At 48.0% G+C, this 26,089-nt stretch overlaps 1 protein-coding gene across 3 annotated transcripts; it reads left to right on the top strand.

The window, feature by feature from the left end:
• The first annotated feature begins 767 nt into the window (after positions 1-767).
• Positions 768-26,089, top strand: LOC126545526 (docking protein 1-like). Of its 3 annotated transcripts, none has more exons than XM_050193437.2 (4): positions 768-1,110; positions 1,660-1,863; positions 3,139-3,313; positions 22,988-26,089. In XM_050193437.2, the coding sequence occupies exons 1-4, from the start codon at positions 1,048-1,050 to the stop codon at positions 23,461-23,463; spliced, it is 918 nt and encodes a 305-aa protein (XP_050049394.1). In that variant the 5' UTR covers positions 768-1,047; the 3' UTR covers positions 23,464-26,089. The 3 variants fall into 3 exon arrangements, with proteins under 3 accessions (XP_050049394.1, XP_050049396.1, XP_050049395.1); XM_050193438.2 differs by having other exon boundaries at positions 769-1,110; positions 1,684-1,863; XM_050193439.2 differs by lacking the exon at positions 1,660-1,863.

The following is a 26,089-nucleotide window of genomic DNA, read 5'->3' as shown; positions in this document are numbered from 1 at the left end:
ATAGAACAATTCTAACCCTTGATCTAAATTAGCCGATGAGGCGGCCATTACTTCTGTGAGAAATCAAAATGTTCAATTCAATAATTAACATAATTATGCAAATTAACTTATTTAAATAATTATGTTACACCACATATTTCAATCTACTAATTATAGCCACGTAGTTTGCACGTCGTATCTACTTGGAGCGAATTCTCCAGACAGCACCAGTTTCAAGATATTAATTTTCAAGGTAACCGACGAAATGCTTTGGCATTCCAGTTACTTCTTAAAGTAACCGCTGTTTTATGCATTGAAGCACCAAAGGAACTGGAACACCAGTGCATTTCGACGGACACTCTTAAAATTAATATCTCGGAACTGGTGATGCCCAGAGAATTCGTACCAAGTGGCTATGCTGTGCGAACTCAGCGGCTGTAATTCGTGCATTGAAATATCTGGTGTAAAGTAATTAATTAAACAGTTAATTAGCCTTATGATTCGGGTGTAGAGATGCGATGTACGAATCAGATGCGGTGGTACATCCGACTATACATGTGTTGAACATTGAAAGGAGAGGACGGGGTCGTTGCCGGAAAATATTCCATTTTGCGCAACCGTACATGCGCGTTAGCATGTGTGGCGCTCACGGCAGCTAAACAGAAACTGCATGCCGCGAACGGAACAGGCGATCGAAACTAAGCACTGAAATGGCTGAAACGACCTACTGCTTGCGGCCATCACGACTTGCTACAGCTCCCCCCCCCCCCACCCTTTTTTTTTATTTTTTTTTTATTTTTTTTTTTTTTTAGCGGCTTCACTCAGTTCACCCACTTCGGCGGCGGCGCCCGCGGCGCCGACGCACTTGTGCGCGCGGAGCCGCTGCGACGGCCAACCAACGCATAGACAAAAGGCGGGCGAATTTCAGAGGCACACTTCCGCAATCGGCGCGGGCGCCGCCGCAACGTCCCCCGTCCACTGACGTCTTCCACATCCGGAGGGTGTTTCCTCGCGTGGTCGCCGTTGCTTTTGCGCTCGCATCACACGGCCGCCGTGCACGATGGTGATATGGGCACCGAGGAAACCGCCAAGACTGGCTACCTGCACGTCCTCCACCAGGGATTCCTCAAGGTAGAGACGCGTGTCGGTGTGCTTTGCTTCCGTTTATCGCACTCGTTTCGCTTTACCCCCGTGTCCGCTGGCCTGGCGACTCGATCGTACGTTGTGTACATCGCGTGTGGCGACCTACACTAGTTGGATTCGCCGTAATACTGGCGCGCTTCTGAGGTATAACTGCACCGACACGGATCATAGAATCTGTGCACGCGGAACCCCGTCGAAGAGCCAAAAGCGTACCAGCGTTGCATATATATGTTTTTTGATTCTCGCTGTTTTGTCGCGCCGCGTCGATCTGAGCAGCGTGTTCTGCTTTCTTTTGGTCTCAGTTGTGCGAACGCACATGCTGTGTCACGGAGATAATGACCACGTGGTCCGCTCATTTTCCTTTCGGCAGTTTCGCCGCACCGGCTGTACCGGTCAGTCCCACGTAGAACTGCAACTATTGTAACTAGATTATAGCCCAAGTTCTCATTTGTGACAAGTCATAATCGTCATAAATCAGCAAATTAACACCGGCTATACAAATAAGCTCGAACTTGGACAGTAGACATTCACCTGCAGGGTCTGATCTTGCTGCCCTTGCAGAAGTCGTGGTTGCACAAGTACTGCGCCCTGTACGATAGCAGCCGGCACGGCGTGAAGCGGCTTGAGGTGTATGACTCGGAGGAGAGCTTCTCTCGCCATGCCCAGCAAAAGTGCATCACCTTGGAGGACTGCATTAAGGTCGTGCCCGCGTTGCAAAAGCACCAGCCCAACGTTTTCGAGGTGAGCAACTCTATAGCGGAGTCAATCGAATGCGCTGCTGCCGCCCTAGAAACGAAGCAACTCCGTACGTGCCACTTTCCAGACTCGCTCGCATTGACGGAAACGTCAGGCACAGTGTGGCAAAATGAATCCTCCAAAATTTTCATGGTCACGCTATGTAGACAACCGCGAGCGCGTTGATGTGTGCGTTGCGTTCTTGTACAGCGGCCTCGAAGTAGGGCCAGTTAAGACAAAGCTTTAACTTTCTTCAGCGGTACATTATTTCCGCCAATAGACATCGGAAATTGCCCATTCATATCAGTGTCTACCCATTAATTCTGAGGTAGTCTTCTGCCGTCCTCGACTGCGCTTCCCTTGGCACCCATTCTATAACCCATTCGGTGGGGTGATGAAGTTTAGAAATTCGCAGGCGCTAGCTGGAATCGGTTGGCGCAGGACAGAGGTAATTGGAGATTGCAGGGAGATGCCTTCGTCCTGCAGTGGACATAAAATAGGCTGGTGATGATGAGTATTTACTATACTTCACTAAAGTCAATAAGTTTTTCAGTTAATTACGAAGCATTTTGCACTTGCGAAATGGAACCCATTCGGTGCTAGCCCGACGGTAGCATCTATTTTGATGCGATTGTCTGCAAACGAAATACAGCGGGCGGTAACGGTAAATGAGACGGGGGAAACGTCATACACAACCCTGTATCGTTCACTGTTTCTGCGCTAAGGAGTTTGGTCATGGAATAGCAACGAGCCTGATCTCTAACATTGTCTGTGAACTTGAGATAAAATGCCATTGGCGTTCCTTTAGTGAAATCTCCTTAGTTAGCTATAGGTGATAATCGCCCACTTTCTGGCGTCCGCCAGCGCCAATAACGCGTCGTCAAGATAAGGAGCGAGAGAGAACTTCGTCATCATCCGTACTGTCTTTAATAATTAAAATAATTTGGTATAAATTACCAAAGCAACTCGTGGGCTGTGAGAAATGGCGTGAAAGAAAGAAAAAAAAAAAAAAAGGATGGGTGCTCTTCGAAGTGCGCCTGAAGCACGGTACACGAGCATTTTTGCATTCTAGCACCATCGGAACGTTGTTGCTGCTGCCGAGGGTCGAGCCAGCGACTTCGTGTTCAGTAGGAAGACGCCATCGCCACTGAGCCGTCATGGGGGATCTATAACTCTTTAGCATTCGCTGAAACACCCGGTATACTAGTGCTACGGTGGCTAGACTAGTGCTTTTGATTGGGTTGTCTCTATTCACACGACGAGGCACGTGTCGCCTCGCAGGTGCACACTCGGACGCAGAGCCAGCAGTTCTCCGCCGACTCCTTCGGCGAGATGACAGAGTGGATCGAGGCGATCAGAGGCGTCACATTTGGACAGCAGGCTGTCGCGACTTCAGCGGTGCAGGATTCGCCCATCGTGGAGGAGGAGAACACCCTGTACGGATCTCTGGATGCTCGTAAGTGGCCGACAGCTCATTAGTTTATACTAAAGCCCCTGCATCCACGCGCGCTACCGCCGCAACCTGGTCGGCGGAAACGTGTATGGAGGGGCTTTAGTTTATACTGCCATGCGGCACTCAAAAAGAAAAGAAAAAAAGAACACCCTAGGGTGTTGGTTTGTCATTTGGCTAACACCCTTAGGTTTAGGGCTGTAAAAAAGTCATTTTGGCCGCGGGGGCGAAGCAAAGAATGCGACAGCAACACATTGGAATGCTATACGAAGTAAGGCTAACAGCTTTAGGAGCAATATGAATTGCAGTAAACATGAGCTTGCTAAGTAATAGTGCCGCGGCCTAGCCAGACCGATTTAACGGCACACAGTTCAAGTTGGCCACCGTGCGTGGCCGGTCGTTTGCGAGAGCTGTGTGTAGTTGTGTCGTGACGCTTTCTCGGTGGCTGCTTGTGTGCGCGGCGACAGCTGCGGCCACGCGATTATGGCACGGATCATTGCATATACATCTGTGTGCAAGGCTCGAAATTCTGTTTACCGTGTAATTGCAGCCGTGTGGACATATGAAGCGTCGCTGAAGGTATGTTTGTGTTTGCCTTGTAGCGTCAATACAGTGGTTCATGCACAATCAGGTAGATTTGAGTCCGCGCGCGTGGAGTTGAACCCGCACATGAAAACGCATTGAAACTCGTTATCTCCCCCGCACGTTGGCACATCATAGTGTGTGATGCCGTTACATTGATAAAACATGTAGTGAAAGGAGTGTCGCTACGTAATTGTCATTATTGAGCAGTTAAGTGAGCAGTGCGCATAACTCTAAAGGTACACGAAGTAAGGATAGTAGCTTTATCGGCCGTATAAACTGGACAAACATGTACACATTACACTCGATGACCGCGGACACTCGCTGTCAAAACGCTGGCGTGAGGAAACTTCACAGCAGCAGCAAGCGAAGTGACCTTTGTGGTGTCTGTCGCTTCAACAAAACTGAGCGCCGAGTACACGCAGCACGCACAAAGAGCGTAGACTCTGCCCGCATCGCAGATCGCTCTCAAGATACGGGCGCGCGCGACCGCGCGCAGCATCGGGCGCGGCCGCCACATGAGCAGTCGCGGCCGGGGTCGAGTGCCGCCCCCCTCGCTCCCCCCCCCGGCACCTCGCAACGCTGGGTGCCTCCTGCGCGACGGAAGAGGGCGCGCTTCCTCTTCGCTTCCCTCCCTTTCGCGCGGGTCAGATTGAGCCGCGAACGTCGGCTCCTCACTTGCGTAGGGCGCGCGGCAACGGTGATATCGCCCGCAGACTTTACATGGAAGATCACGGCGACGCCGACGACATAAGTGCGCCTGGAGCGTCCATATAATTGCTATCGCAATAAAATTTATTGCACACGGAGAGCTAGTTTAACTACACGTGCGATGAGAAGAGACGTAGTTGAAAATTGTAATATTCTGACCACCCGCGGCGCACAGAAATAGCTGACGCGAGAATTTGACAGCGATAGCTATGAAAGTTTATTTAATGCACTTTTCGTATCGTCTGTCGCGATTATCGCTATTTTTACATGCCGCAAAAAGTCACGAAAAGGTAAATCTTCATTTGTACGACTCGTTCTGTGAGGGTGTCAGCTGTAGGACAAACTAGCACCCTTTATACACCCGTAAAGGTGTTAAAATGTTTTGGTGTGATGACAGTATTACCAAAGTGAAGTCTGTCTCACGTGGCGCGATTTTACGCTGAGTTTCTCGCAGTCACGATTTCCGCAAACGCGGACTTCGCATTTCCGTTTCACATGCACCGAGCGCGGCAGCTGCGATTTTCGCATTTACGAGCACCTAACAGACGATTGAATATTCTTGGCGTCAATTCGCTTCGATGAAAACAAAGTAAAACAACTTAAACTGTTTTCGTGAAAGTTCTTTTTTTTTTTTTTTGTCATTGAGTGCGTTACTTTATCGAAATAGAAATTAAGTAGGCAGACCACAGTGACGCGTCCAACGTTCCGTGTTGTGATTGGTTCCCCGTCCTCGCCGCATGTGCGTTTTCGCAGAGAAGTTCAGCGCTCCGAACATCGCAAAATCGCACGCACGAAGGGTGCGACGGCCCATTTGCGGCAACCGCGAAAACGCAATCAAGTTCGCGCCATGTTAAAACTGGCTTTATAGTCGTTTAATGTTTGCGCGGGACGCGCCGCTCAAGTGGTTTCGCCTCACGTGGAACGATGTTGTACTGCGTTTTTCGGAGCTGCCACACACCCACATTCGGACTTCGCGTCCTCGTTTGTAAACATGCACCGATCACAGCATATTATATACAGCACCGATCACAGCATTTCAATGCATTTTCGCATTTCTGAGTACCTAGTGGGAGACTGTATTATTGTTGGCGTAGGCTTATTCAGTCCACTTCGGTGAAAACTAAGTGAAACAAACGTAGAAACTGTTCTCGAGAATGTTTTCTCTTCTTCCTGCTTTATTTTTTCTTATTTCTTTATTTTTCTGGTTTGGGGACCTTATTACTCCACCAAAGAGAGAAATAAACTTTTATTTTCTGAAACGTAATACAAGTCAGGACCTGGTTCACCCTAGGTTGGAGAATTCCTTATTTCAGGAACCCTCTGGCTCCGCCAGAATTAAAAGATATATATATATAAATAAATAAACAGGCATGTCACCGTGACGTGCCTGACGATCCACGTTAGTGGTTTTCCGTCCACGCCGCACGAACGATTTCGCGACGAAATTGAACACTGCGAACATCGAAATCCACGCACGAGGAGTTCGCAGGCTTGTCCTGCCACGTCTGCGACGTCGAAGTTGCGAAATCGCAAGCAAAATCGCAACAGCGCTCACCCCGGCGCACAAACACATTTCGTGGATGACGCATGTAATTCGCTTCTAGGAGACCAGCTATCACTTCTGGCTGGTTCGCTGTAGGATTACCAACCGTCTCAATATAAGCGTAACAGTCCCGACTTTTGAGTAAATAATATTCCGGGTCCCGATTTGACCCAGTAGAGGCGGCCACATGTCCAGACTTTTGTCCTTTTTTTTACCCTACTGCATAACAATAAATAGACCAGATTTCGTTTTTATAATTCCTGGCCTCTCGTTTGCACATCATTCTGTCTTCGGTTGCATTGTCATAAACACAAAGGCGGTTTCGCTTCGGCCGTGCCTCTAGGTCTGGTTTACGCTTTAACCATTTACGGCACCTCCCTATTTGTATTGGTAGCCGTGTTAGCCAGGCAGGTATACAGCGCACAACTACACAATCTTATATCGGCCATATAAATTGCAGTAAACGTTCGCTTACTAATATAAATTAACAAGCATGGTGTCACGTGCGTAGAAGCAAACATGCACCGACCTTACTGTATGTGATGAAGAGCGCAGGTTGGTGGGTCGGTTGGTAACTCGTTTATTCCACTTATTTGCGCTCTTATGCGCTGCGTTGGAGAAGCGATGGCGGTTAATGGAGGTGCAGTCAGCTATCTCCGAATTCTTGAGTGATCTCGGAAGCAACAAGTGTGGCGTGGATCCGATCGGACGACCTGTCTTGCTTAGAGACGCCACGCAGTCGGTCCATCACCGGTTGCCGCCGGGCCTCATGGGTGTGCGCCACACTTGAGAGTGCTCCACAGTTCTATCGCGTGCTCTGGCGATGATGATGGCGCTGGACACGCCCATGTGTGATGTTGGCAATGAGCCCCGCTGTATGCTGGAGAGCGCTTTGGTCCGAACCGCGCTGTAAACTGGACAATGCCAGAGCACGTAGTCCAGATCAACCCGATGCTGGCACTGAAAGCAGATTTTAGCTGTCGATGCTGACTCTCTATTGCGTCGGAATCGACTGAGTAGAAACGGGGTCAGCAGTGTTCCTGTCTGGATACGCCTGATGACCACAGCATCCTTGCGAGAGAGTTTTGGGTGGGGATGGGGGGTATACGGTTGACGACAGCAGCCAGATAGGCGGTGCGTTTTGCCCTGGCTTTTTGCAGCTCGAAGGTATACGGTAGAGTAATGAATGGCGTGGAGTCAGGTAACATGGATGGTTACTCGCGTGCGCAAGACTGTAGTCCACATCATTGCCAGGGATCCCGCTGTGTGTAAGTATCCATTTGATTATCACTCTGTGTCCGAGACTTCGTTGGTGGGTGACCTCTTGTCGGAGATTTCGTAGTAGATCGTCGCCATATAGAATGTTGGCACACGGTCTAAATTCCGGCTGCGAGTCCGCTTAAATGTTGTGAATGAGAATTGTCGCGTTTTTTGCAGACACCAGTGCCACGTGCACGTAGTCGTAGATTGCTTGCACCTCTGCCTGAGTACTGCTCAGAATATTCGAACGTGTATAAATGCAGTTGTCGGCCGCGTTCGCAGTTGGTGCAGCTGTACCAAGCAGAAGCATATACCTACGCTGACTGGTGTTTTTTTTTTATTTTTTTTTGGGGGGGGGGGGGTGGTAAGGCGGTGACAGTGTATCTAGCACGTTCGTGTGGAGCAGGTTGCTGTATGTGCCGGAGATGACGCTTTGTATAAGCAAGCCGTCTGCCTTTTTGTTGCGGGCCTATATTCGTTAGTAGCGGTTTCCCGTCTGTAATTACGATGTGGCACCACAGTGGCACACCTTCTGGAAGTGAGGGTGGATCTGTGGTGCTGTACCCCAGGCTTGTCAATAAATGCCTGCCGGCATGGCTTTAGCGAAGTCGCACCTCCTGCACGTTACCACACACAGTAACGGGCGTTATAGGTGCGACATCGCTCAAGCCATGCCGGCAGGTAGACAGTGGGGAGCAAACGCTTCCTACTTACCGTCGATCACTTCAAAGCGTCACCGAAACTTGCGATTACGCGACCTCCAACGCTATGCGCGCGGGAAGACTGCGCGCATGAAGCCACCAACCATTACCAGATTACCTCCAAGATAGGCCGCGCGGGCCGCGCATGTGCCCAGCCGCGCATACAGTCATGCGCAGCCACGCCCGGGCTGTTGGCAACTCCAGAAACGGTCACTTGTGCTGGCGACGCTGCCTAAATAAACAAAGATGGCTACGACATCCAGGGTCACGTTGGCTCGTTCGCTTGGTACACTGTGCTCAAGTTTCTCGATCGTTTGCGGCGTTGAATCGAGATGTCCTGTCGAAGCCGAAAGATTCCTTGCTGCCAATAACAATATTTTCATCGGTCTCAAGGATTTCAGCGACAAAACCGCGGAAATTGTTGCTCTGTGCGTGCGAGCGTGCGGCCTGCCTAGCGAGCCGCATCATATATATATTTTAAGACGAGTCTTTCAAAAGAGCAGGAGGTTAAATATTAAGGGAAGTGGGCCTCTCCGAAAGGTGCAAGCGCTTGTTCGCGGCGTTGTTCCACTGCTACAGCTACGATACGTGACTGTTTTCCACCTTCATATAAACAACTCCGCACTGCGACCCCTGTTGGAGTATATCACATAGCATCCCCCAATATTTATTGGCAGTAACGTAAGTCGGGCTTTCGGGCGCTAAATACGTATATTGCATGTGCGCTGATCGAACGAGGCTAAAAACTGTAAAGTTACCTGGTCGTGTGATTTGGGATAAAAACAAATGAGAGTTCCAGTTGTGAGTCGAGATGTGCCATTCTGTTTAGTGAACTTATCCGTGTGATAAGGTCGTTTGCGTCCGATGACTTGCGCTTATTCGTGCTCGCAGTAGGCAGTGTTCAAGATATAGGGCCCGGGCTTTGGAACACAGGAGACACCCGCGAACCCTGGTGAAACGTGAGAAGTGAACAGTCAATCGGACCAAGTCGCGTTTATTCCAACAGGTTTCCGAAATTTAGCGAGGGTTTTATTTTGAGCAAAGTGACTTGTATTAGTGTAAATGCATGACTTGGAAACGAATTGAACCAGTTGTATAAAATTTAGCGGTGCTGTGTGCAGGTCGAATGCCCCAAGCTGGAACGCGTGCGTTTGCAGTTACTTCTAAATTTTCTGTGAGCAAATAAATTGTCAACTCACCGCGTTGAATGAGAAAACAGTATCTTCTGCTTACACCGCTAAACTAAAACATGCTATCAAAACGATATGTCGCCTCGCGGCATAACATTTGTCATGATCAACTTCAGACAATCCGAGCTAATTGTCGTTCCTGCTACCGTGCCTGCAAGAAAAAGAAAAAGAACAAGAAAAACCCCGCTTCTCCTCCTTTCGCATTCCCCTTTATGTCGCAGCACGTCTCTGCCGCGTAGGCTTCGTTTCCCACCCTGCAGTCGAATAACTGATTAAAAATTAAAAATCTAATATCCACCGCCCTAATTATTATTTTTCTGACAAGTTGTGTTTTCTTCCCCCGAAGTCAGCCCGTGGTTCAAGCCCGGGTGCTACGCTGACTGCCCAGTTTTGGTCTGCATAATGCTGCCTCATTAAAACGGAAACAAGAATTCGAAGTTTCGCCCGGAATGCAAGTCCAGTGACAGCGATGGCTGTCTGCTGCTGCTCGCCGAGCCATACGCGGAGCGAAACGCTGGCACCTGCAAAGAGCAAGCGCCGTGCTAGCGAGCACAGACACATATGCAGCGCGCCGTGCCTGCACTGCGTCGCGGCCCGTCGTACCTTGTGGGAGGTCGGCGTATTGCAGGGAGATGCCACGAACAGATTTTATTGAGGAGGGGGGGGGGGGGGGGGGTAAGGAAGAGGAAGACGCTTTGTCATCTATAAAAGAAAAAAAAAGCTTTAATTTGTAATGTGTGTGACAATTAAGTAATACCATTCTGTCTCTCAGTTACTTGTGGCGTTTTTTAAAGCTTGAAGCGCTCCTTCAGACACCTAGGTATGTTCGCATTTAATGGTTGGGCCATGAACATTACGCAGGTGGTGTAAATCGATCGCCGTTGTTCGTAGTAATCTTCGCTGTATATCAGCATTCACACTTAATTTATGCAGCTTTTCACTTTTCGTAAGCTGCATGAATTAGAACACATTGAGCGTGTATGATAACATATATTCCTTTCTCTCTCTCTCTCTCCTTTTTTTTTTTTTTTGCTTTGAACAGTTCTTCTTAAAAAGCCTACAAATATTACTCAAATTACCCCACTAAAGATTAATTATATGCCCAGGCCGACATCATTTCCAAGAAAAAACCAAAGCAATCCATTTACTAAATAAACTAATTGCATTAATTAACTTCCTAGCTGCCAACCTTACAACTATGTTGGAAAGTTGTAGGAAATGGCCATAAAAGCCTAATTCTGTGTTTCTACATTTCAAGGACCGAAATGTAGACCGAAATAACTGGCATCAGGTTACTCGTTAATTTTGCCTGATTACGCTCGCGGCACTGCGGAACGCGGCTCTCTGTACAATCCCTGTGCACGTATAGCGTAAAAAACGTGGCGTAATATGAAGCTGCCGTCTCACTTCCGTCTTCCCACGATCATATCAATGCGAATAGCATTCCTGGCATTGTCAGACCGGTTTTATTTCCGCCTATCTAGCTATCCACCTATTCCACCAAAAAATGTGGGCTGACCCTGAAGATATTGCAGTCTAAAAAATGTGGGCCGATCCTGAAAGTAGTGCAGTCTAAAATGTAGCCGTTCACGTGGGTACGTGCCAGTGGGTAAGTGTGCCGCTCTTCGTTGAACCTCTTTGACACCGGCTAGGGTGTGCGCCACTGCAGTATGCGCGGACTTCACGGCGGCGCCGCCAGAAGGCGCAGCGTGTCCAGAGGGAAGTGGAAGAGAGGGGCCCAGCTGCACTTCACGCCTCATACATGACGCAAACATATTCGCATACTTGGACAGAATTATGGTCGGGTGAGTTTTGCCCGATTTTTCTGATCGACGCTTTGCTCAACTCCTGATTGGTTTCATACACTTCAGCCGCAGGGACGAGCTGTACCGCTTTATCGCGCCCTATACCCATGCTTCATTTTACGCCGCCTTACTACGTCACAGGGCTGTACCACTGCGATCCGCGTTTGGCAGTGCTGCGTGCGTAATCAGGTAAATTGAGCGAGTAATTTTATGCCTGCAGTTATGTCGGTATACATTATTTCGGTTTTGAAATGTAGAAACACAGGACTACACTTTTATGGCGATTCCCTTAAACTTTCTAATATACACATGTGCCGAAAAGATTAACTAAGAAGTTAATTAATGTAGTTAGTTTAATCAGTTCATTGAGTGTTTTGGTTTTTCTTGCAAATGATGTCCACATGGGCGAATAATTAATCGGTAGTGACGTTATTCGAGTAACCTTTCTGGGCTTTTCTTAAGTGCGCTAAGTGAAAAAGAAAAACTATAAGTGAATAAGCATACTAGAAAAACTTTTTTTGCCTATCTGCCGAAAATCATGCAACCGTTGCGCCGACCGTAACAACTAAACAAAAACCGCGTGCGCGCGTGTGTGTCTGTGAGTGGATGTGTGTGTGCCCGGGCCTTCTTTCTGCCTGTGTCCAGTTCGCGTTTTTTTTTTTTTTCATTCTGAAAGGATGTACCCACCGCCACTTTCTAAAATGGCGCACGGTAAATATACATGGTAGCGAAGCTTCCATAGAGGCGCGTACATTGAAAACATGGTGATTCCTCGGCGGTTCATGGGGCTTAGCGCCATCTGTGTGAGGAGGGAACACTTCCGGCGGAAGGAAAATTGATGTGACGCCATATCCGTTAAAAACAGACGTGACGTCATTTTATTCTCAAAGGCACGAAATTTGTTTTGGTGCCCTTCCATTAGAGCTGCATACTCAAATGCCTCGCCATTCGACTTGACGGGCGTTTCGAGCTTTCAGTACCGAAAGCGATGCAGCAGAAGGTCAGCCGTACGGTTGTCGAAATCGCACCCCTGCACAGAACATACTGTGGAGGCCGACGAAAGCTATGTGTGTGGAGTGCTGGTCCCATCGTGATAGCGGCTTCATCGCCGCTATCACTCGCAATGCAACGCATTGTAACGCAGCGCAATGCAACGCAGCGCCCACCATCAGCGCCCCTCTGATGGTGGGCGCTGAAAAAAGGTAGTTATTGATAATGTTAGAGTAAAAATAGAGTTGATTTTTTCTTTCCTCGCCACGCTTAGATAAACTTGATGAGACATTTCATTTTCGTTGAATGAATCAAACTGCGTCTCGCTTTAATTAAAACCCCCTTTTATTTCTTTCCCAGTGTTTGTTCCCTCCTCACATAGTCGCGCTTTAATAGCTGCTTCCATAACCACCCTTGCTGAAGTCGGGGACCGTTTGTTCTGAACCGCTTTTCGCCCTAAGCTTCGCGACCTGTTTGCATCGACCTTGTGCACATCCTCCTCATCGACGGGTCACAGGCTTGCCGATCCATAGCCTCACCACCCATTCTTTCTCTGTGGATATCGCATGAAAGAAGGAGACTGAAAACAAAACAAAACAAAATGTTGGGGCCGCAACATTCATGTGGGGACGGATTACCAGTGAAGTTGTTTTTAGGCTATTACGGCACCACAATACACCCACACAAGCGTCGCCGCGGTGGCTGCACCTCCCATGCATCTGCCGCAACCGCTGCTGCAGCCGCGCCGTCACCTCCGACGCGCGTGGCGTTATAACCATTATAATAACCACAGAAGCGCAGGCAACGTGCGCTAGAGGTAAACAACTTCGCTGTAAGACAGCGTAAAAAACGGCGCAATAAAGAGACGAGCACAACGCTGACTTTCAACTGAAGGTTTATTTCGCGCGACGCAGAGAAGGAAGAAACTGGGGTAAAGGGTTTAGGATGAGGAAAAACTGCCTCAACAAACATGGAGGGGGGGAGGGTGGAAGGGGCGTTTAGACGAGCCGCGACGTCCACACAACGCTAGTCTCCGACTGCAACTGCGCATGTGGCGGCTGCGCGCGGTCGCTGTATCTTGAGAGCGATCTGCGTTGGGGGCAGCCTAGGTGCGTCGGCGGCTCGTAGCTTTGTGCATGCTGTGTGTTCTCGGCGCCAAGTTTTCGTTGAAGCGATAGCACGAATACACTTCGCTCGCTGCTGCTGCTTCCGCGTTTCCTCACGCCAGCGTTTTGACAGCGAGTTTCCGTGGTCATCGAGTCAGATGTGTTCATGTTTGCTTGTGCGCGCGTGACGCCGTGCTTGTTAATTTAGTAAGCGAATGTTTACAAGTTCATACGCCCGATAAGACTATTACTCTTACTTCGTGTAGCTATCTGCTAATTTGCTATCGCAATTGATGCTTCGCCTATCGGGTGAAACTGCGACTTTTTTTCTTCACACAACGATGCCAATGTAAGGGGCGTGTCTATTGCGGGTGCAAAGATATAAGCGAGAATGCTATAACATGTTTTCGTTACCTGGGGTATTAGCAAGCGACCCCCTTTGATCAATTTTAAAGACGTTTCACGTCAAAAAAAAAAGAAAGAAAATGCAGACCGAACGCAATATATAAATCTAAACGAAGCAAAGCTTTCGGGCTGCATGCGTTTAGGTGTGTTTTTTTAACATATTGTCACATTGAAGGTGCAAATGCGTGACCTGTACCGAAATGCAGGCACCATCAGTTGAAAATAGTTGAAAGTCTCTCTCTCTTTCTGTGTGTGTTTGCAAATGTACGAGTTGTCTTTTTTATAGTAGGTGTGCTATTAACGCGAGTAGTATGTGCACTCACATTCAAAGAGACCGACCCCATGGAGAGTGTGATCATACGGGGATGCCAGCGGGGATGCTCAAGATGGGCCGGTGCTTGGAGTACAAAACGTACGGGTCTACGGCATCCAACCACTGCGATACGTGGTACGAAGTGGTTTGGGGTTGTGTTAAGAGGAGATATATAAACTCGAGACCGTAGGTGTCTTTCATGAAATCGAGAACACACGTTTTCATCAGATACATTTTGTTTGTCGTTTTCATAGCCTATTTTACACTCGTAGGGGTGGGGGGTGGGATGGGGACTGAACTCAACGTAAAACCCACTTTCGCACGCTCCCCACACCCGTAAATCGCACCGCAACGCCTCCCGTGTCACCCCACCGTAAAAGTCGCTCTTTTTTCTTTTTTTTTCAGAGGTTTTTTTTTTCCTTTTTTTTTTTTGTTGAGCACGGATGGCACGAAACTGCACGAACTACAACATAACACCCTAATTCGCGTTTCCCCCTCGCCCCAACCTTCTTGTCGCCCAAACCCACGTGCGCACCCTAACATGTGGAAACGCTTTGATTCACGCTACTTCTGAATGCCGCTGTCTCTCTCTCTCTCTCTCTCTCTCTCTCTCTCTCTCTCTCTCTCTGTGTGTGTGTGTGTGTTTTATTGAGAGCTTCCGCTGACTTCTCCCTCTGAGCCCTGCAATGGCCAGCGCCTTCTGACTACAGGATGCATCGCAATCCGTGATCGTACATGTCCTTGTCCCCAGCGGAGAGTGCTTCCTGACATGAGTGCGGGCCGGTGGGGTTCGAGAGGAGAAGCTGCCGAAATCACCTGCACGCTCTTTGTCGCATTATTTTGCGTGCAGCGAGAAATCCCTGGTTGTGAGGGTGCGGCGTATTAACGCGTAGGGTGCCTCCATGGAGGGGAAAAAGAAAAAAAAAAACTGAGAAGGGCCTCTACCCACTTCGCGCGCTAGGAGAAAAGTGTGGAGGAAGTCACGTCATATCTTTTGGCAATGGCAGTTTTGTAGTGCGTGGTCATGCGTGTGCTGCCCCATGGGTCTCGTTCCGTGGCAGAGGTGTCGTGTGTGCAGGATCGCGTTGGTCTCCGTGTTTTGTTCCGCGTTGTTGTCTGGACCGTGCTATCCCGCCAGTTGTTGTGGCCAGGTGGGACTGGAAGAAGTAAACTTGAAGCGAGCGTGCAAAGTAGTATACACCACGTACCACGTCACGGATAAAGGACAATCTGAAAATATATTTGCCGTCTTCGGTCGATTTATGCTAAAGTGCTATCACAGACTGAAACCGCTGTGCTTCAGAATATCTACGATAAACGCCTTGCAGGTCAGTGACAGCTCTGCAGTGTCCGTGCATTTGACAGCGCACGATGCATTTGTGGCACGTAGAACAGTCATCTGGAAGGATGGGAAAGCAGCAGCTGCTGTGAGTAATTAAGGGACGAACCCTCCTTACCGCAGATGTTTTATCTGTGTGCTCGATGGGCGCAGGGAAGTGAAGGTTCGCGAATGCGGCGCAAGAGTTGACAAGGCTCGACAGAACGTACACCTGCGCGTACATCAAACGAGTGATGGTCGCACGTTGGCCCGGCCCGAGGATACCATAGAACTTCGTTTCCGTGAAGCTTCACTTACCGTGAGAACAGTATGCCTCAGGCTGCAGTCAGTGTATTTAAACGCGTAACGACGCTCTCCTCGGCTGGCCTCTTCGTCGGCGAGCTGTGGCTTGTCACATCTCCGCGGAGAGCAGCAGCTCGAAACTAGTTCAATAAGGCAAAACGATTTCTATAAAGCTATGACCAGCGTACGTGCTTGTTCTCGTAAACTGCAGATAGGCTAGCCTTAGCTTGTGATGTGCGTAAAGCGTGTACTGCTGGCCATCGCCTTTGCATTCTTGCAGTACAGTGAGAAAGCACAAATTTATTTTTCAGAAAAGCTGGCAAAAGTTGCGAGAGACCGGCTTCACTACCTAAACTGGCTGAGTTCATTATGAGCTCCTTTCAACGCTATAACACAATACTCGGACGAAATTACTTGAGCAACGGTATCGCGAGGGTATACACCGCGATTAGGTCAGTTGGTCGGGTCACTACCGCGCGCGCACGTCCGCGCAGCCCGGTGTGGTTGCGCGCCTAAGGCGAGAAATGTAAACAAGAGAGGAGAATCTGCCCCGACAAGATGGCGGAGTAACGCCAACTTCCGGCGGTGCGCTTCACAAGGAGCGACGTCAGGGCTTCTAACGCGGTTCGTGGCTGCGTGGCTGGGTGCCTAGCGTTTAGTAGGTGTTGGCCTAGCGCGTCTGGAGCGTGATCCGCGCGAGAGCAGGCCGGAAGTTCCGCCTTCTGACGCTTATCGCTTCGGGATTTCTTCCGGTGCCCGCTGCCTGCAACTGGTATCAGCTGCTATACCGCCACTACTCTGTGCTGTCCTGCACGCTTTCCCCTCTATTCGCTGCTAGTCCAAGGCATTAGTTTGGGGCTAGTTGGTTTATCTTTACTCAGTAGCGTTAAAACGACAAAGACAGAACGCGAGAGAACGACGATAACTTGTGTTCATTTCGAGGAACGTAAACGTGAGTGATATGATCGTTTCCGCTTCACCGTCGCGCGAGCGTGAGCTCGAGCCTTTATCAAGCCGCGATCTCTTTCGTTTCATGCTCGCCCGACGGGGAGACGAAGCTGGTTACGTCATTCCTAGGCGTCTTCTGTGGGCGTGGCAGTTGCGCTCTCCGGCATTTCACTTTACATTTCTTGGGTGCAATTGACCGAAATTCATTACCCCACAGAAACTAGCAGCGTCGTCTTTCTGCAAGTTTGGAAGAGTTTACGAAATACTCGGACGACGGACGGGTCTCGAATTAGGGCCGATCCTGTGCCTCTTTCGGTTGAATAGTTCTAGATTTTTTTTAATTATGTAAACATTACACCGAATCATCTTAAAATGTACGTCGCCGTGGTAAAAGCAGTGACGACGAAATCGCTAAATTATCTCTTCTCTATATATTCTTAAAGAATTTCTAACGAATTTTGTGAAACCGCGTATATATAGGTCGACACATAATCAGTCGCCCAACCGATATTTTTGTGGCATTGTCTCTATATGTGAGAAGTGTAGACATTTGGTAGATTATTCCGAATGTAGAATTGCGCGTGCATTGCCCAAGATGGAATCAAATTCAGGCACTTGTCCTGCAGAAAGATTTGAACCATGACTGGCTAGCTTGCACACAAGGATACACCGCGCACGCCAACCACTCTGCCATCGGACAAGTGGTGAAGGCAGTGCTTTGTGCTTGACGTACGTGTTACCCGTAATGAAAATGTAGTACTGATGTGATTCTCATGACCCTAATGGCCGTGTGTATATCAGTGCAAGAAAGTGGCATGGCCTCCGCGTAGCCTTAAATACTACAGTGCTAGAAGAGTCGACGTTTCTGAGAGCCGACACTTTGGGGACAGAGCTCAGGGAACAGTGCCAATGTATGATCGGTACGGGACCGCAGTGGCTACGCTTCCAGCGTGCTATATTTCACCACACACTTGAGCTGATTTCATTGCCAGGCTCAGAGACGAATATACTCGTCTCACGGTCGATTTAACTTGACTGACAAAATAATAGTATTGGTAAATTCGTAGGTTTTAGGATTATGTGCGCGTGGCTAAGCAAATTTTGCGAGTGAATTGATGTAAGTGAGGGTGTTTCCTTTATTTGCATGCACTTTTTTTGCATGAAGCCTTCTATGCAAACGAAGTCAGTTGTATGTTGTTAGCAGCCATCTTCAAGTAAGTCTCCAGTATTTTATTGTGTTCCCCTTAATTCACTAATTTGTGGTGACTGCTGTGCAGACGCGATGACAGCGGCGTGACGACGGTGGTGGAACGACACTTTGCTCACTGACGTTGAAGGCGCCGTGAATGAGCGCTATGCCGAAAGCCGCGATGCGAACGACCGCAGTTTCTTGTGACAGTGCTGATTATCCCATTACTTTGAAAATCTTTCGAATCTTCAGTTCATCGACTCTTTCGGTCTTACTCCGTAACCGTCTTAGCCCCAGCGTAGTCTCTTAGGCGCCCACAGAACACAAGTGAAGAGGGCGGACAACGGCGTTGCCTCGCAACAGTAAGGCTATTCAAACCACGCATGGAAATTGTTGGGGAAAAAAAACTCATTGCCCTTCCACTCTGTGAAGAAGGATGACCAGCGAAGCTATGTGGGCCCCTTAATTGCGAACTGCACCTCCGCCGCGGGTGGGCCCGGTATTGCACTACCATCGGGATGTAACCACGTATGGGGAATGCTTAACACCTGCTTCACCTCCGCCGCGGGTGGGCCGGTATTGCACTATCTTCGGGATCGGTCCACGTATGAAAAATTGTTGATCTACGCGTGGACGTGATCCGCCAGATCCCAGTCATAGACAGCTTCTCTGTTAAGAGAGAGAGAGAGGAAAGAAGAAAAAAAGCCCACACCCAAGTGCATGCAGGCGCAGAAAAGGACAAAAAACGAGATGCAGACAGCAGCACTATAGCGTTGTGGAACATAAGTACCTAATTTCGTGCCAATTGGTTTGGTGAAGATGCAGATGGACACAGCTCGGAATACTAGAAACACAAATGCGTCGCTGGCTTGGTTAATACTTGCAGATTTTACAAACTTACACTTTAGGCGGGACAAGCTTGCAACAATGTTTAATGTTCAGCCATGTTCTTTTTTTGTGTGGTACCTAGTGAATAGCAAGAACGTGTTATCTACAAAGTGGCGTACCCATCCGCTGATTACAGGATACATTTGATTATTTGTTTCACTTTCTTTTTCTGTGCCTGTGTACCTATATGTGACCTGACCTGTACTTCGCCAATAATTAAACACTGTTGGAAGACAGCGCCGCGTGCGAGGTACATGTTGAAAAGCCAGTTTCAAATATTGTGGGCGGTGCATTGTGGGCGGTGCATTCTATACTGGGCGGTGCATTGACGCCAACGAGAAAGAGGTTCTCAGCAGCGCGCGTGCCACGCCGAATGCGGTTCATGGGCACCAGAGAGAGAGAGAGAGAGAGAGAGAATCTGAAGACGAGCTGACGCATTGTGTATCTGACTCAAGGCTTGTCCGTACCCGACGACGAAGCCTGGTCTTCCCAAAATGTCTTTACAATACACTGAGCTGTGAATGTTTTATTCGGTGTATATTCGGCCGCCTTTGGAATATGAACCTGGCAACGTTTAACGCTAGAACGTTATCTAGTGAGGCGAGTCTAGCAGTGCTATTGGAGGAATTAGAGGGCAGTAAATGGGATATAATAGGGCTCAGTGAAGTTAGGAGGCCAAAAGAAGCATATACAGTGCTAAAAAGCGGGCACGTCCTGTGCTACCGGGGCTTAGCAGAGAGACGAGAACTAGGAGTCGGATTCCTGATTAATAAGAACATAGCTGGTAACATACAGGAATTCTATAGCATTAATGAGAGGGTGGCATGTCTCGTTGTGAAACTTAATAAGAGGTACAAAATGAAGGTTGTACAGGTCTACGCCCCTACATCTAGTCATGATGACCAGGAAGTCGAAAGCTTCTATGAAGACGTGGAATCGGCGATGGGTAAAGTCAAAACAAAATACAGTATACTGATGGGCGATTTCAATGCCAGGGTAGGCAAGAAGCAGGCCGGAGACAAGTCAGTGGGGGAATATGGCATAGGCTCTAGGAATAGCAGAGGAGAGTTATTAGTAGAGTTTGCAGAACAGAATAATATGCGGATAATGAATACCTTTTTCCGCAAGCGGGTTGGCCGAAAGTGGACGTGGAGGAGCCCGAATGGTGAGACTAGAAATGAAATCGACTTCATACTCTGCGCGAACCCTGGCATCATACAAGATGTAGACGTGCTCGGCAAGGTGCGCTGCAGTGACCATAGGATGGTAAGAACTCGAATTAGCCTTGACTTGAGGAGGGAACGGAAGAAACTGGTACATAAGAAGCCAATCAATGAGTTAGCGGTAAGAGGGAAACTAGAGGAATTCCGGATCAAGCTACAGAACAGGTATTCGGCTTTAACCCAGGAAGAGGACCATAGTGTTGAAGCAATGAACGACAATCTTATGGGCATCATTAAGGAGTGCGCAATAGAAGTCGGTGGTAACGCCGGCCGTTAAACAGGAAAGCAGTAAGCTATCGCAGCAGACGAAAGATCTGATCAAGAAACGCCAATGTATGAAAGCCTCTAACCCTACAGCTAGAATAGAACTGGCAGAACTTTCTAAGTTAATCAACAAGCGTAAGACAGCGGACATAAGGAACTATAATATGGATAGAATTGAACAGGCTCTCAGGAACGGAGGAAGCCTAAAAGCAGTGAAGAAGAAACTAGGAATAGGCAAGAATCAGATGTGTGCTTTAAGAGACAAAGCCGGCAATATCGTTACTAATATGGATGAGATAGTTCAAGTGGCTGAAGAGTTTTATAGAGATTTATACAGTACCAGTAACACCCACGACGATAAGGTGAGAGAGAATAGGCTAGAGGAACTTGAAATCCCACAAGTAACACCGGAAGAGGTTAAGAACGCCTTGGGAGCTATGCAAAGGGGGAAGGCAGCTGGGGAGGATCAGGTAACAGCAGATTTGTTGAAGGATGGTGGGAACACTGTCCTAGAAAGATTGGCCGCCCTATATACACAATGCCTCATGACCTCGAACGTACCGGAATCTTGGAAGAACGCTAACATAATCCTAATCCATAAGAAAGGGGACGCCAAAGACTTGAAAAATTATAGACCGATCAGCTTACTGTCCGTTGCCTACAACGTATTTACTAAGGTAATCGCAAATAGAATCAGGAATACCTTCGATTTCTGTCAACCAAAGGACCAGGCAGGATTCCGTAAAGGCTACTCAACAATAGACCATATTCACACTATCAATCAGGTGATAGAGAAATGTGCAGAATATAACCAACCCTTATATATAGCCTTCATTGATTACGAAAAAGCATTTGATTCAGTCGAAACCTCAGCAGTCATGAAGGCACTACGGAATCAGGGTGTAAATGAGCCATATGTAAAGATACTGGAAGATATCTATAGCGGTTCCACAGCCACCGTAATCCTCCACAAAGAAAGCAACAAAATCCCAATAAAGAAAGGCGTCAGACAGGGAGATACGATATCTCCAATGCTATTCACAGCATGTTTACAGGAGGTATTCAGAGACCTGGAGTGGGAAGAATTGGGGATAAAAGTTGATGGAGAATACCTTAGCAACTTGCGATTCGCTGATGATATTGCCTTGCTTAGTAACTCAGGAGACCAATTGCAATGCATGCTGACTGACCTGGAGAGGCAAAGCAGAAGGGTGGGTCTGAAAATTAATCTACAGAAAACTAAAGTAATGTTTAACAGTCTCGGAAGATAACAGCAGTTTACGATAGGTAGCGAGGCACTGGAAGTGGTAAGGGAATACATCTACTTAGGGCAGGTAGTGACCACGGATCCGGATCATGAGACTGAAATAACCAGAAGAATAAGAATGGGCTGGGGTGCGTTTGGCAGGCATTCTCAAATCATGAACAGCAGGTTGCCACTATCCCTCAAGAGGAAAGTGTATAACAACTGTGTCTTACCAGTAGTCACCTACGGGGCAGAAACCTGGAGGCTTACGAAAAGGGTTCTGCTGAAATTGAGGACGATGCAACGAGCTATGGAAAGAAGAATGATAGGTGTAACGTTAAGGGATAAGAAAAGAGCAGATTGGGTGAGGGAACAAACGCGGGTAAATGACATCTTAGTTGAAATCAAGAAAAAGAAATGGGCGTGGGCCGGACATGTAATGAGGAGGGAAGATAACCGATGGTCATTAAGGTTTACGGAGTGGATTCCAAGGGAAGGGAAGCGTAGTAGGGGGCGGCAGAAAGTTAGGTGGGCGGATGACATTAAGACGTTTGCAGGGACAACATGGCCACAATTAGTACATGACGGGGTAGTTGGAGAAGTATGGGAGAGGCCTTTGCCCTGCAGTGGGCGTAACTAGGCTGATGATGATGATGATGATGATGATGATATATCTCGTTCTGGTTCTCGATTCATCGTGCATCCCGTTCCTTGAGGTTACGTGGACGAGAGCTTTTCGTTAGAACGAAGCCTTGCAGGTGCAGCCGAATCGCAGACTTTTGGAAACTGTCCATTCATTTCTTTACCCCCACCCGCCGTGGTTGCTTAGTGGTTATGGTGTTCGGCTGCTAAGCACGAGGTCGCGGAATCGGATCCCGGCCTCGGCGGCCGCATTTCAATCGGGGCTAAATGCGAAAACACCCGTGTACTTAGATTTAGGTGCACGTTAAAGAACCCCAGGTGGTACAAGTTTCCGGAGACCCTCACTACGGCGCGTGCCTCATAATCACGTCGTGGTTTTGGCACGTAAAGCCCCATAATTTAATTAATTCATATTTTGCCCCGCCACGCCACGGAAGAAGTGGAATAAGGGAAGTAATGCGAGCCTGATAGAAATGTTTTGCACCGAAGCTAAGCGTGGATTATTGGGCTCGTTCGCACTGCATTGCTAAAATAATTAAAGATCGCTAGAAACACGGAGACGAAACTGATGCATACGTCACTCTCTGTACACCAAGAGCGTTACGGTGTTCAGCTATACGTCTCCGTGTTTTTCACGGGCTTTATGTTAGCGAAGCTGTTAAGGACAGTTTCACAAGAGTTTTCAAGCGCCGGAAGAGGACAGAGGGATGGTGCGGCGGCATGGTCAGTATCCAATGTCATCTAAAGATTTGCCAGGAACGCAGCTTGCGTTGCAGGCCCGAAGCGGCCGTAATGTGGCCAGGGTGTCAGAACTCTGAGCTCGCGAATATAGTGAAGCGTTTGAAAAGACTCCTGTATATTGAAAGAATCGCACCGGCCATAGTGAAGCGTTTCCAAAGTCTAGGAAGATTTCGGACAGTGGCGAACCAGTCCTCTTGGACTTCCGAACGGTATGAGAACTCGCTTGTTTAGAGCTTCGGTGTCTGATGCTAGGCTTGACATACGTGTGCGAAGATTTTTTTTCCTTTTTTTTTTTTTTTTTCTGTCTCGCAGCGCACGTGTTCCGGGTGCGTGCCCTGCCGACGGAGGCCGGCGAGCGGTGCGGCATGCGCGGCTCCTTCTTCCTGCTGGTCGGGCCCCGGGGCGTGACGCTGGCCGAGCAGGGCCTGCGCGGCGCTCTGGGCGCGGCGCTGCTTTGGTGGCCCTACTACAGCATCCGCCGGTATGGCCTGCTGGCGGGCACCTTCTCGCTCGAGGCAGGACGCAAGGCGGCCTCCGGCGAGGGCCTCTTCAGCTGGCACGCCGCCGACGCCGAGGACATCTTCCGCGCCGTCGCCTCGTTCGTGCGCACCTCGCGGGACGGCTCGGCACTGCTCGAGCAGCTGGAGCAGCACTGCTACGAGAACGTGCCCCTGGTCACGAGCGCCGAGGGCGACCCCGCGGATGATGCCGTGCAGCACGTGCGCCGCAACGGCGCCGAGTACGCCGTGGTGCACAAGTCTTCCACGAAGGCCCTCCACCCGCAGTAAAGAAGTGTTCTTCCACCCTGCGCTCCTCATCGGGCGCTGGTGCGCGCGAAGCCTGCATTGTTTGAAGTTTATCACGATTTTGACAATTCAAGCTTGTCATGGCGCCGGAGCAAAAGGCGAGACTATGCACGTCCAACTAGGCTCCTGGCGCCACGAGCACAGCAGACAACAGTGCAAAAAATATGTATACATAAATACACATAATACACACACACACATATACATACTTATACATATATGTATATAAACGAATGACTCAATTATACGTGCAATAAATCAATGTAGTACAATAAGTATAAATAATGCAAGTGAAGAAATAAAGTAGGTACAGAAAGATACAGAAAGGCCAAAGCCAAATGGAAGCAAGAAGTCTTGCAACGCATTAAATTGCATATCAATCGAAAAGCAGGAAAATCAATTAGAAAAACAGGCGTCAATTATCAAGAAAAAACAGTTTCAATTTTTTTCTGAATATTGAAATGGTTGACGAATTTTGCATGATATCAAATAAAAGCATGCTCATCATTAAGTAAATTAGAAATCTGCCACTCTTAAAGCTGACTGCCGTAGTTTGTTCTGGTTTTTGCCTTAATAAAGTTCCTAGCTTTTAAAGTGTAATTAGTTGTGGTATTAGTGTATATAGAAAAAAGTTACCATGATTACTTATGAATTGTAAAAACGCTTTTTCGGGTAACTTTTGTTGATATAGACTACTGACACTCAAGATACTGTCCTGGTGAAAACACTCAGAGGTATGTTCGTACATCGATAGGTTATGAATAAAATGAACACACTTTTTCTGCATTCGGAATAGAGTTTCCAAGTTAGCTTTGGAAGTGACGCCCCAGATAAATAGACAATAGTGGAATCTAGAATGAATAGTAGAAAAGTACAACTGACGCTAAAGTTTTAAGGTAACAGCGTGCGATGCTTATTCAGCATACCAATCGTGCTATGCTACGTTTAATATAACTTACGTGATGCGTCCACCGTAGATTTTCATGGAAGAGTACACCCAAGAACTTGTACTGGGAAACCCTTTCAAGCAGTTGCGATTGAAATATTAAAGATGCGAGCTTAACTGGCTTGTTAATAGGAGTAAAAACAATACACTTTGTTTTTTTAACATTTAGGTTCAGCTGATTAGCCGATAACCACACTGAAAGGGAATTTAACCAGTTAATAAGAGTAATTAGAATAGATATGTCATCAGAAAAGAAAAAAACGTTTGTATCGTCGGCATATAATACAATATCGGGTGTTTCTGGTATTGCCACGATATCATTGATGTAAAGCAGGAAAATCGTAGAACCTAAAATAGAACCCTGCGGGACGCCGTACCTAATGTCTGCTGAATCTGATTTTATGCTGTTGATTTCCACAAATTGGGAGCGGTGTGATAGATAGCTACGCAATAAGTCTTGTGCAATGCCTCTGATTCCATACTTCCACTCTGTGCTCCTCATCGGGCGCTGGTGAGCGAGGCCTGCACCGTTCACATGCCTTCACGGGCATTTTCGTGCGATATGCGCGGTACTTGGCGTAACTTGCGAAAGAATATGTACTGGCCATTCGTGCGTACTTAATTTTTTTTTTCTGTTGACAGTGTTTCAAAACTTCATATTAACTCTGTGCGCACAATTGGCAAAAACTGCGTTGCATCTGCTTGCCTGACGTTGAATATTCGCTCCGTTCTACGTCCTCGTAGTATGCTAGGCGATTGTAATTGCAATTACATGGTGTAATTCTTTATTAGCTAGCGGACGTGTCCTGCTTTAGAGAGATCCGCAGTGTTACAGCTTCATCGCAAACGTTGTTTGCTGCATGTGCACTAGTAGTATGTAACGGAAACAAAGCTTACGAGTCACTGGTAGCACAATGCAATCGCGACGACAGAAGCTTTAGCATAGCGCTCTGCTTGCCGCCGCTGTTTTGGCCAGCTGCGACCTTTCAGTGCACCAAGGCTCACCAGAGCAGTAATGGTAGCATGAACTCCCAGACGTAGCATTTGCTTGGGTCTAGTTTGTTGGTAAAGAACTTACGAGGCTTATCAATAGCAAGTTTATAGAATATGATTTTCCTGTGTCAAAACAGCCTAAATGCGAGAATACGCTTCCGAATCGACGTCACAGGACATACCGACGCTGATGTTTCGTTGCAAAATTAAAACGGAAAAAATAGTCCTTCAGTTTAATTGCTAGCATCCAATATTTTCTTGCGAATTCCTTTGTGCAGATACAAACTAATGCACGGTAGCTAAAATTTAGTCCCTAAACTGGATGGTACTGTGCAAAAGAACAGCACGCTGAAGCCCACTGCAATTATTACTTTCTACCTTCTTGTGTCATTTGAGGCCAGTAAGGCATCTTTTGCATGTGTAAGGAACCCCAAAACAGTAGCTCAGCGCTGTTTGAAAGTGTGTTTCAAAGCATCGGGAAGAAACAAAAACCTGCACCATACCGATCGAGCCTCTACGGTTCGGCTGCAGTTCGGCAGCATCTTGTAAACCATTATATCCAGTGCGTCGCCATATTGCATACACAGAGGTGCTCTCTGCGAGCCATTTGATTTTGTCGCCATGCTGGCTTGGCGCGAATCAAGGAGGTTAAATAAACAGTTTTCCTTT

The sequence above is a fragment of the Dermacentor andersoni genome, chromosome 1, assembly GCF_023375885.2.
Source record: "Dermacentor andersoni chromosome 1, qqDerAnde1_hic_scaffold, whole genome shotgun sequence".
In the NCBI taxonomy this organism is placed as follows: Eukaryota; Metazoa; Arthropoda; class Arachnida; order Ixodida; family Ixodidae; genus Dermacentor; species Dermacentor andersoni.
The sequence above is the reverse complement of the archived record's forward strand: the minus strand, read 5'-3'. Positions and strand labels throughout refer to the sequence as shown.

Bases quoted from the DNA above. Each gene is read 5' to 3' on its own strand.
- LOC126545526 (XM_050193437.2), top strand. From the start codon at position 1,048: ATGGGCACCGAGGAAACCGCCAAGACTGGCTACCTGCACGTCCTCCAC. The intron at 1,111-1,659 runs GTAGAGACGCGT...ATTCACCTGCAG, and splicing joins TCCACCAGGGATTCCTCAAG to GGTCTGATCTTGCTGCCCTT. The intron at 3,314-22,987 runs GTAAGTGGCCGA...TCTGTCTCGCAG, and splicing joins GTACGGATCTCTGGATGCTC to CGCACGTGTTCCGGGTGCGT.